At 41.5% G+C, this 12,028-nt stretch overlaps 1 protein-coding gene across 2 annotated transcripts in view; it reads right to left on the reverse strand.

The window, feature by feature from the left end:
- LOC306966923 (uncharacterized protein) overlaps nucleotides 1-12,028 on the reverse strand; it is a 153,329-nt gene that overhangs the window by 16,188 nt on the left and 125,113 nt on the right. The window contains exons 4-5 of one of the 2 annotated variants that reach the window (XM_079561777.1): nucleotides 5,499-5,603; nucleotides 3,458-3,594 (exon numbers count right to left, since the gene is read on the reverse strand). In XM_079561777.1, the coding sequence (XP_079417903.1) occupies nucleotides 3,458-3,594; nucleotides 5,499-5,603 (242 nt within the window). The remainder of the gene's footprint in view (nucleotides 1-3,457; nucleotides 3,595-5,498; nucleotides 5,604-12,028) is intronic. The other variant, XR_013793135.1, reaches the window with a different exon arrangement.

A 12,028-nucleotide genomic window follows, 5' to 3' on the forward strand; every position in this document is an offset into this window, starting at 1 on the left:
GGAGGATGCAGTGAAATTTGTGAAATTACAGCATGGAAATGGCATATTTGTTCACTTAAACCTGAAGTCAATTAGTTTTGTCCATTTGGACATGTCCGTTGCACCTATTATTCATACTTACAGTATTTTTTTTGACCAAAGAACCAATAAACCCTAGGATTATGTTTTTATGTTGCCAAAGGTGATTTTTAGAAAAGTTTTTAGGTAAACAATATTGGAGGTGACTGACCCCGCCCACTGCACGTGAAGCTCAATCACATTACAAAAGCTCTTGCCTAAGACAGGTGTGATCATTCAAACATCAATATCACGAAACACGTCTCCTGAATACCAGCACCCCCGAGACCTGAAAGTACTTTTTGTATATTTTATATATTAAACGTTGTATTCTTTTTACCCCTTAAAGGCAAATTATCTAAATATGGTAACTTCGCTGACATTGATTCTCTGCATGATAATGAATTTTTTTTGAAAAATGTTACAACAGAAATAAACTTGTGTTATGTCCCCCAAGTTTAAATTATTTATTTCAAAGTATTTCAGTGAGTGCCCTATAAAGGGTTCCTTGGCCTTGAGTATAAACTTAAACAGGGGACAAAAAAAGATTTGTTCCCAAAATGGCCAATCTTGGAACGAAATACAGGGCTCCTAAGTGACACCCATTTGAGTGCAAGTAAATCTACAAAAATATTTTTGTTATTGTTGTTTAATTATTGTGTAAAATGTATTATTGAAAAGTAATTGAAATGGTGAAGAGTTTTCTGTTTTGAGTTTGTAAAGCCATTGTGCTTAAACTGTTGAGCTAAAACTGCAAAACTAATCTTGTATTTGGCTACGGGGAGATAACAAAACAAAGTCTGTACCTCTGAGAGAAATAAGTCTGAGAAGCTTGAAAGTAATGCTTAAGTGTGCTTTGCAGAGATGCTTTATAATTGTAGAACGCTGAAAAAAGTCACAACTTTACACAGCGGCCTTTTTCCATCAAATAAATCTATGTACCTTGTTTTGTGATTGAAAACACTTTGAAGATGCGGTGTCCACCCACACTCTCTGACAGACATGTGGACACACACTGAGCCAGCTACATAAAAACATACATCTCCCCAAGCGTTTTTTTTTTCTTATAACGTGTCAGATCTTCAAGAAAAAACATCTCCCCCGAAAACCTCCTACTTCTATCTACCTGCTGAAGAGTAAACCTCGCCAAGCAAACAAATAGACAGACAGACAGGCAGTATTACCACACAAAACATCACATTCACAGGTAAAGAAGACACCGCAGAAGTGACAGTCTTACGGCTCTCATCTCAGCCAGGCGAGACCAGGCACCTGTCAGCTCCCGCCATACTACACCCAAACATCAGGGAACAACAACTCAATTAAACACACCATCCCTGTTCAATTACTGCCACATAATCACAGCAATTTACCTTCCCTCTCCGCGCAGACACCAAACAAACACGCACGGGGGCAGGCGCACAAAAGACGGTGGCGAGAGCCAGAGCTGGAGCTGCTTCATCCTACACATTAAGTGAGTAAAGCTTTGCGTGATGGTGCAGGCGCGCTGGCATAAATTACATGTGGAGGATGTTGGCTGGAAATGCTTTGAGTGGACACTAAAGTTCCTGCAGCAATTACTTCCACAAACACGTCCATTACTGTGTGGCCTGAACAGCGGAAACAGGGAAGACGTCAGAGAAGTTGCTCTATGGACTGTTTTAGGATTGCAAAATGAGGAGAGAGAGAAAAACGAGGAGAGAGATTTTAGTAAGAAAATAATCAATTCCACCTCGCACCCCATCCCCTCCCCTCCTGACTAGACCTTACAGACTATCACTTTAAATAGATAGATAGATAGAACAGAACAGCTTTTGAATTTCTGAATTGAATAGAGTTAAAAAAAACCCAACAACAACAAAACGATGGTTATGTCTAAATCCTACCATCCTACCAGTTATTTATGATCTGAATGATCATCAACTTCTATTACTGCTGTGCTGTGAGGAACAATCTTTATGTATCATGTTAATGCAATCTCAATATCTCAATATCTTAATATCTTCAAACATTATGCCAATATTTCTCTCAGTGTCGAGATACCGTTATGTTAATGGTTTCGGATTCACGTACCAATGAACAAAGAGTACTTGTCTTGGGCAGCAGTGTTGCACAACTGCACACAGATAAACTCATAGATCACATACAGTCGCATTACATGACAATGTCTTCATGTGGTTGAGGTGCAGAGAATTATCCAGACCGACAGATCATAAGAATGTACAGCTTCAAACGGTAATGAAGAGATGTAAACTATTGACATATTTATACATATACATTCAAATCAATATAAAGTACTGAGAAGACAGAGGAGAATATTAGTAGATTCAAATTTGATGAGGAAAGGAGTGCTCGTATTGATTTGTTTTGTGGCTCATTGCGACTATAGCTACACATTCATTTTGAGAACGGTCCGAGCTGATGCCAATTTGGTGTATAATGAACAGAAAGGATGTCCTGTTCATTCATGATATATTTGACCTCCCTATAATTCACCCTCGGGCTACATAAAGATATCTACATATTTAGCAGAAACTGCAAGTCTTCTCTTGGCACACTGTGCTTTCAGATGTTACTTAGAAAACTGGAGTCTTGATTGCAACCAGATATTTGAGAGATTGAGCAGCAATTAGGTAAAGTAAGCTGATGCAACACCAATACAATACTATAATGGCATCTTAATACATTTTATCTATTGGAGTTGGCTTTTCCTTTAAAAATGCACTCTAAGGAAAGTGTGAAGGATACCGCACTTAAAAATAAATTGTTTTTCTCAGATAGCAATACATACTACAATGCCATACAAATGCTGCCCCCTTTATTGATATTTCAAATGTAAGGTGGCCCTATGTTAACTAAATTAGAATAAAAACTAATACGGGATAGAAGAAAAGGATGAATTACTTTTGATATGAAGAACTGCCACCTGTGAGTAAGTGTGGTTTGTGTGTGTGGCCAACAGACTGACTAACAGCGTGAACTTGGGTCGCTTCCAGGAGCTCGGGGAGGATACATGGATGGATGGAGAGAGGAGAGAGGAGGAGGCCATTGATTTCTCAACAGAGAGATCAGCATCTTGACACGAGAGACAGAGAGCAGTCGAGTACAACACACACACAAACACACACACGCAACTCAGACAGGGCTCAAAATGTGGCCCTCGGGTAACTCCTCATGACTTTCAATGACTAACACTTGAATATGGGAGACTGTCTTTTTAAACGGGTCTAATAGCGTAATAAACAATTGTAATTGATTCTTATTGTTTGCAAAGGTTTAGTCAGTCTCTGTTAATTGATTTAAAAAAATAAAAAAAATAAATGGAGTTTAACTCTTTCCATTCTCATAATTAAACATAGATGCGTGTTAGTTTTACTGTAAACTGTTTCTTGTTTATGACCTGCATAGTTTATAAAATGGTGATCCATTATAGCCAGGAGCTGGGGTATAATGCAAACTACTGCAACGTCTGACCGAGGCTGGGGGTCTGCTGCAGGCCGAGTGTCGTGGAGGTGGTGTTCCGGACTGAGTAAGCCCCTGTTGCGCAGAAGGATGGTCCAGGACAATAAATGTATTACCCTGCGCGGCACGGTAGCTCAGTGGTTAGTGCTCGTGCTTCACAGCTAGAAGGTCCTAGGTTCAATTCCCAACTGGAATTTCCAGTGTGGAGTTTGCATGTTCTCCGTGTGTCTATGTAGGTTTCAGTTCCAGTTTCCCCTACCACTAAAAACATGTACAATAGGTGAATCCATCCAGCCAGGTGATACTGACCATCAGCCTGGCGCTACATTTGGAGATGGGTCCCTGGGCGCTGCACTGCAGTCGCCCACTGCTCCTTAGACCCAGCGGTGTCGAAGGATGGGTCTGATGCAGAGGACACATTTTGTTGCACAGCTGTTGTATAATGACAAATAAAGCCCCTTTACCTTTAATCATCTTTATGCATTTACTTGTTCTGATGATGACATGTCATTAAAAACCAAGAAGCTACAATCTTAGATTGCGTCTTATTATAACATCATATTTGTCAAAATAACTTGAAATGCTAATTACTTTGTATGCATATTATGTGTTATGTATTGAACTACTGAAATAGTTTACATTTACACATAAACTGTAAGAATTGCCTTCTCAAATAGCAAATCTTTTGGGTGGCACGGTGGCATAGTGGTTGGTGCTCCTGCCTCAAAGGTTCCTGAGTGTAATTTACATGTCCACCCATTGTCTGTGTAGGCATCCACCTCTACAAAAATGTACAATAGGGTCCCCTTTGAGCTCAGGATTCTCTTAGAAATGAGATTTAAAATCTCAGTGCGACTCTTGATTGAATGATTATCTAAAATAAATGCTTTTATTAAACTTCTCAACAACATTTCTAACTCGCTAAGACCTCCATGACCTGCCTATACCCCACTGACAAGGATCAACAGGGGGGTCTGGTTGAACGTCTATTACCCAGCATGCCTCGGTGCGTTTAACAAACTCTAAACCTCCGACAGAGACTCGGAGGAGGCCTGTGCCTTCGTGCCGTTGAGCCTAACGAGGTGTGGACGTGTGCGTGGACGTTGTAGCCATCGGGGGAGCTGACACCCGCAGTGGAGCAGGGGGAGAGGGGCGGGGTCAGCCAGGGGTCATGCTGTAATTACACATCACGGTCCCAGTGGTCAGTGGCCCGGCCGACTGTTCCACACTGAAGCAACATGGCAGGCAGGAGCTTGTTAGAGCGCTGGGTCACACTTTAAAATGTGACTAAACTTTTCAGGCCAAGTATCAACAAACATTTAGTTACAAACACAGGCAGGTAGAACATTTACTCAAAAACATCTTTGTACCTCTAAGAGTAGTTTTTTTTTACTCAATACTTCTTACTGCTATTATTTGGAAGTATCAGTACTCTTGTTTGAAATACAATGATAAAGTATGACTTACTCTTCTCACTGTTGGTATGTATAAGCAACAAAACCCTGATTATCTCATGAACTAAGACGATAAATATTCACATAACTATACCTGGATTACATCAGATCTAAACCTACATTCAGGATTACGCCATATTTAAAACCGGGAACATAAAAAAATATCCAATCAGAACAGGATTAATAGAGTCATTAATCGGTGGCTCAAGTTCAAATCGTCTCTCATACTGCAACTTGGAAAACGCAGGACAAAACACAATTAAGTTGCAATTTATATTATCAATCCTGTTATGCAGACATATTTATTCATAGACTTTGTGCTACTAAAGTTTGTGCACTTGAGAGAACTTTTACTGACCACCAGTGCACATTCTACCCAGCACACAAACACGGATATGGATAATTTGTCTACTTTTGCCTTTTAATTAACTTCTGTATCGATTCATTTAGCTTCCAGTGGGCGTTGTTTATTAAAATCAGAAGCTCTTTACATGTCCGAAACCTCCACAGCAGCCCTTAGCTCACCTCAGTTTGCATGAGTTCAAAGCAGCAGCTCGTTTTTGAACCATGTGTGGGAGGCGAGAGTCCGATTCTCTCCTCCTCTGTCCCCTGCGTGCCTTTGAGGTCCACCTGCAAATAAAGACAAAGAAAATGCACATTTTATTCAAACAATAACAACAACAAAACTTTGTGGAAGACATTGTTAATGAATCAAAAGAGCCATTCCTGTCCATAAAGAAATAGTGTCAGACTGACTTTTGCTGTTGAGCAATTTGCTGTGAAAAGCCGGCAGTACCAAGGACGTTTTGCCTTTGACAGTGATGTAAAGTTATCTGGAAATAAGTACTTGGTTTTAAAGTTGAAGCCAGATCTTATGGCTAAAACCAGTTTTCAATGAACATAAAATGACTCTTTCTCTGTACCATACTCCCAGCAGCATCAGGTTTTAGTTAGTGCCAGGCCTCCAGTGATTAAAGCTCATAAATGTGTTCTTCTGTTCATGCAGTTTGAGGAAACACAGGTAGAGTTGTGAATGCAACACCTCATATACAGAGCTAAGAATGCATGCACTACTTGTAAGAAAAAGGATTTAGCTTCTTTATAACAGCTGTAGCTGTCGAGCCATTGCGGGACTTGCACTCACTTTCTTCAGCATTAAACAACACTGCCGCTGTGTGTCCGTCTATCTGTGCGCGAGAAAGAGGTGAGAGAAAACTGAGCTGACCACGGACCAAACATGGCCACCCCCAGCTGAGAGCCACATTGATTTGTTGTTGGTAAACAAACAGCTGGATGCTACAGGTGGATCGATACGCCTCCCTGCCTCCCAGCATGCCTTTCTGCTGGGCTGCCATGGATCTCTGCAGAGCTACGGCCCCTCTGTCATCCACACGCCTCATGAGTCGAATATTTACTGTGGTTGTGCCTTGAAATAGTCAAGTCATTGAACCAGTCAGCCATGCAACGGTAGAAGAAGCAACATCTGTACAAGTCAACCTAAATATTATACTACTAGTACAGTAAAATAGAGAAATCTATAACTATTATTAGGAAAATACCACATGGGTTCTAAAGCAATATCCCATAGAGCAAAATGATATACATTCGTATGGTGTAAAATGATTTTATTTCTGGTTACATTACAAATGCAATTAATCACCATGGTATAATAACTTGGTTTAGAGCTCAGTGGTCAAAGAGAAAAGGGAAGAAAATAATTACTCCTTATGCACCAGATAAAAGTGATTGTTGAGTACTTGGAAACACAGACGCAGTGCATAAAAGCCAAAGAAATTAAACTGAATTTAAACAAAGGGGCGGATTAGCAGAGGCAGGGGAACAGAAGGCACAGGGGAAGGATTTCAAAGACAAAGAGAGGTGCAGGATTAGGGATGGGTGAGAGATGGCACGATACCATCGAAAAAGTGGGAGCCAGAGAGCAGGAGAAAGAGAGGAGAAAGTTCAAAAAGAGAATCAACAGTACAGAGAGAGAGAAGGGCAGGATGAACGGGATGGGTTTGTACAAACCTGCAGATTCATCTGTGCTTTGAACGACCAAAGTCGCCTTGCAAACAAAACGATGTACTGTATAAGTCACTTGAAACTTTTTGTGCTGGTATTTTTCTATAGTATGAGAGTGTTGAATGTATTTTACACTGTAACATAAACAATATCTGTATTCAGCAGAAGAAAGTATATTAGTATGAGATGAAGCTTACTGTCCTTTTGACCTTGGATTTGGGGAACTAGCAAGTAAGTAGAAATAAAGTAAAAATAAATCTGTTTATAAATGATCATTTATTAAATTTCTCTGAACAAGACTTCTTTCTCTCTCTGTGCACACAGAAAAATCCAGAATTGAAAAAGACGTTTAAATAATTTAATAATTCAATTGGTTATTGGTTGGTTTCAGTCCTTTTCTATTTGGAAATAAAAAACGCAGTAAAAAAAAATAGCAGAACTGTCAACATTGATGAACTACTGCTAAAAATGGGAAAATAGAATTCCCCAAAATTGCAGCGGGGCCTTTGTGGAGGGAGGGGAGTGGGATGGGAGGGGGCCGGAGTCTTGCTGCGTGTACATATGTAAAGCAGCGGGACGGCAGCCGTGTGGCAGACCCAGGAGCTGTCCCAACCTGAGCTGCTCTGCACTCTCTCCGACACATCAATCATCCCAAACAGGGCCATCATGACCGGGCGCCACGCTGAGACGTGCACGCTCACAGATTCACGTGCACACTCACAGCACACGAGCACAGATATGCGTGAACCCAGAGGAGCTGAGCACAAACAGCACAACAAGCAAGTGAGGTTAGAAAGGAAAGGAGACAGAAGGCAAACATCAGCGGGACTCGGAACATACTGTAGTTAGAACACTTAATTAAAAATAATTATTAGTTAGGACCAATAGCAAGAAGGTTCCAGTATGTGTACAATTACCACTCATTTTGAAATACTATTGCAATGACTTTAGTGGATTCAAAGTAACTGGGGGCATTTACACCAAAAAGGTAGAGGAGGATGGGAAAAATGAAGAGAACCAAACTCCTTAATCTACCTTTACTTCTGCTGACACTACCACTACACTGAGATAAATAAAAGTCATCTAGAACAGTGGTTCTTAACTGGGTCGGGACCCAAAACTGGGTCTCAGAACCGTTTTCAGTGGGTCGTGAGCCACTTTCCCTGGGGACATTTCTCTCAAAATGTGTCTTCTGAAAAAGTATAGAAATACCATTTGAGTCTGTTAAATGTACTTGTTTTCATCATTCTTTTAAAGCTTTTCTAATTTGTGGGGAAAATACAATATTTTGCATTAAATTAGACAAATTTAGTTCTTAGGGTCTTGTGATGGTGGGTCCCCAGTCCAGTTGAGAACCACTGATCACATATTTTTCCTTTTCTATTGCTGTACTGCAGTTCATAAATGTCCAATAAGTACTTGGCTTGAAAGTATCTGGTTACTTTCTCACCTCTGGCAGACACACACAAAGAAGAAGAGTTAACATTATGCAATTGTCACCAACACATATGCGCTGAAGTGACTATAAAGTGCACACATTAGTCGACAGGTTTTCAGACTGCGGCTCGTGCGCTCACACTTAGCCTCTGCCTCAGTCTCACACAAACAGAAATAGGGATCGTGCTCTGCCCACAGGGTGCCCTCGCCCACGACCATCTGTGATGGGTGCCAACACACAGCGGGCGATATTTACATGGAGACCCACCCCCCTCAACACACACACACAAAACCTCGAGAAAAAAAAGAAAAAGAAATATCCACAAAGGGCTGCTTGGATCGCTTGATCTCCCCAAACTCATTAAACATGCAGATATATGCAAATGTATGCACCTCGAGAAATGCACCTTGGGCCAGAGAGAGTGAGAGGAGTGTGTTATTGTGGTGAAAGAACATGTTTGTGAGTGGAGCATGTGACTGCCTCCACCGCGGCAGCAGAACAGACTTATGAAAGCTTCTGCAAAACTTTACAGCAGGCCAAAACTGAAGCATACATTTAGACTTTATGACGACGTCCCAATGACTAAGTCTCACTTTTTCTTTGTAGTACACATTTACAAACAGTTTTATACTCGCTGAAGCATAACACTCTCATAACATGATGAGATTATTTTGTTCTAGACTTCATGTTTTAAAAATTGTTAAATTGATCAAACAAAAAACAAAAAATCAGGTATAGAGCCATTAAAGACCGCATCTAAACAAGAAAAACATAAAGCAGATTTATTCAGACAAAAGTTTTATTAACTAAAAATACACTACACTGTATAAAAAATATTCAATGCAATACACATTTGCAATTATTGTGTAAAATTTGTCATATATGGCTAAAATGTTGTAAAAAATAGACTTTTATAGATAAACTTCTCAGTCTGTCACATGTCCATCAACATCTGCACTAAGTGGCAACTTCCAACATCAAACACAGGGAGGAGGATCGAGGGAGACTCCAGACGACACAGTGGGTCTGACGGCGGTAAATATACAATGTGTCAGTCATGGCCACCCCTCTCTCTCTCTCTCTCTCTCTCTCTCTCTCACTCTCTCACTCTCTCTGTTTGTGTGTGTGTTTCTGAGTGTGTGTAGCCACAGTGCTGCAGGCTAAATAGTGCCATTATATTTCTACAGCAGTGCTAGTCACAGTCAGCTGGAGTCTCCTAGTCCGCTGGGAATCCGAGATGTCTCTGCTCAAAGCCAAGGCACACAAACAAACACACACACACATAAAAAGGCCCGTGGGTGCAGCCGTGGAGTCAGGTGGGCCACAGGGAGCAGATCGAGTGTGTGTTTTCTGTATTTCAGTGGGTTTTCTCTGACAGCGCTGTGTGTATGTGGATGGAGAGGCACTATGTTATTGTGGCACTGGGCTTCTCCGACACCAGAGCGCTCTTTGAAACTCTTTATGGTGTACACTTGAAAGCAGGAAGAAAGCTGTCAGTCAAAGCTACTACTAAACCGCATTGTAGTCTGTTCATAACTTACGGCTTTGTAAAAGTAAATACAGTAGAAGATGCTGGTATTTTGCAAACGACTCTCCACTTCAACATGTTTGTGTTTTGAGAACAACTGTCTCAAAGCTAGAGCACATCTCAAAAACACAATAATTGTAATTGCCCGTGTCAAAGAAAGGTGTCACAAACTAGGAATTGTCTTTTGTTGAATGGTGAGAGAGGTGGGGGGTACGTACATACTTGACCAGTTTGTCCTATGGAAGACTCACATTCCACAGCTCTAATATAATAAGTGTAGCCTGTCTGTAAAGGGGTGGAAGAAGCATATTGCTGTGTGAGGCACTGGCAGCGTCAGCGTCGGTAACAAACATTACAGGAGCAGTGATCTGGGCGAGGCCTCCGCAGATGGGGTAAGCGCTGGAGACAAGCCACCGGTTCGTTCTCCTTCACATCAGCCGAAGGTCAGCCGCGCCTCCTACAGTGACACGCGCTCCACTGCTGTAACGGTGACGCTTTTATTCCCGTGCTCTCAGACAATTGTCATCATGACGAATCAATACGGACCCTCCCCGGACCATGCCTCTCCGCCCACAGACGCCCTTGACTTTTTAAAACACAGATGAAACAAATTGGCTGAAGGAAGTCTTCACTCTCGCTACTGTTTTGTTATGCCTTTGCTTTTTCATTGTCCTCAGATTGTAACATATCATTCACACTGTTGGTATGTAATCAAAAAAACATAGGCTCTGTAATATGGCGTTACGTATGTTTAACAGTTTGATGAAAGAGTCTAAAAGCTTGAATTCGATTTTTAAGTAGTTTCCACATACTGTATGTTGCTAAAAAAGATGAACAGAGGTAGAGCACTCAAAACTTCTCAGAGCACAAACGCTAATACTCCACTCCTCACAAACCGTTAACATTTAAGATGCAAGGTGGGAATGATGCTCGCTTTGTCACTCAGAATAAAAACGCCACAAATTCATGCATCCTAATTTGAAAGCTTTATCATATTTCAATTTAATCTGAGTTGTCCCGTCTCTCCCTGAACCACAGCATGTTCCCACTTACAGCATCACTGACTTGTCCTTGTCACTGGTCTCGTTGTGATTACAGAACTGGGGCTACTTTATATAACAGACAGTCTAGCACAAGAAGAGCTCTTACAGTTGTATAAGTGAACCTATACCACCAAGTCAACAATTAGCTACATAATCCGCCGCTAATATGGTCTCCCTCTTTTATGAAAATGCTCAGCACCTTTTAACACCTTGCAAAAACAGCCTGTGCCTTCAGTCTGGGGTGAGACCTGAAATCCCGCCGTAAAAACCAATCAGTGTGTGTGTGTGTGTGTGTGTGCGTGCTCTGATTAGTGGCGTGTGATGGCATGCTGCACGTCAGAAGCGAGCGCTAATTCGTGTTGCGAGCATCACGGTTACTCGTCGCGGTCTCCCGGTAATGAGCAACGACGTTGTTATGTAGCTGCTTCGGCTTCACCGCGTTACCTCTACGTCGCCGCGACACACTGGGCCTTGGTAATTGGTCACAGAGGGGACAGTAAATCCGAATGAGGACGTGGGAGAGGCTGTATGGAGATGCGGAGCCGGGAGAGAGGAGTGTGTCTGTGGCGGGGATAGGTGAAAGAGGGGTGGGTGTCTTTCATCTTCACAGAATTTCACCGAACACTGTAAAATCTGAATGGACTGGCTACCCTCACATTGTGGTAAAACCTAGTACACTTGACAGGTTTGAAAATATTGACCTCCAAAATGTCCTTTAATTCAATGTTTGTAACTTGCAGGCACTGGCCCTAATACTTTAGACGGTCTTAAATATTTATTCTCATGGCAGGTGTTATGTTATGCAGTATGTTCTTCTTTTTGCAACCTGTACACTACACAAACTGGCCTGCCAAATGCACCAAAACCGTATGCAACGTCCAAGTGGGCGAATGTCACTAAATCAGGACTAAACTAGGTCATGACCACGATTACGATATGCTGAAGACGGAGCGCCAAACAGCACAAGACTAACAAGACTAAGAATAACCAAAGTGGGGTCAAAAGGACAAAAAACTGGCTCTTC

Source organism: Gobius niger (genome assembly GCF_951799975.1).
Source record: "Gobius niger genome assembly, chromosome: 8".
NCBI lineage: Eukaryota > Metazoa > Chordata > Actinopteri > Gobiiformes > Gobiidae > Gobius > Gobius niger.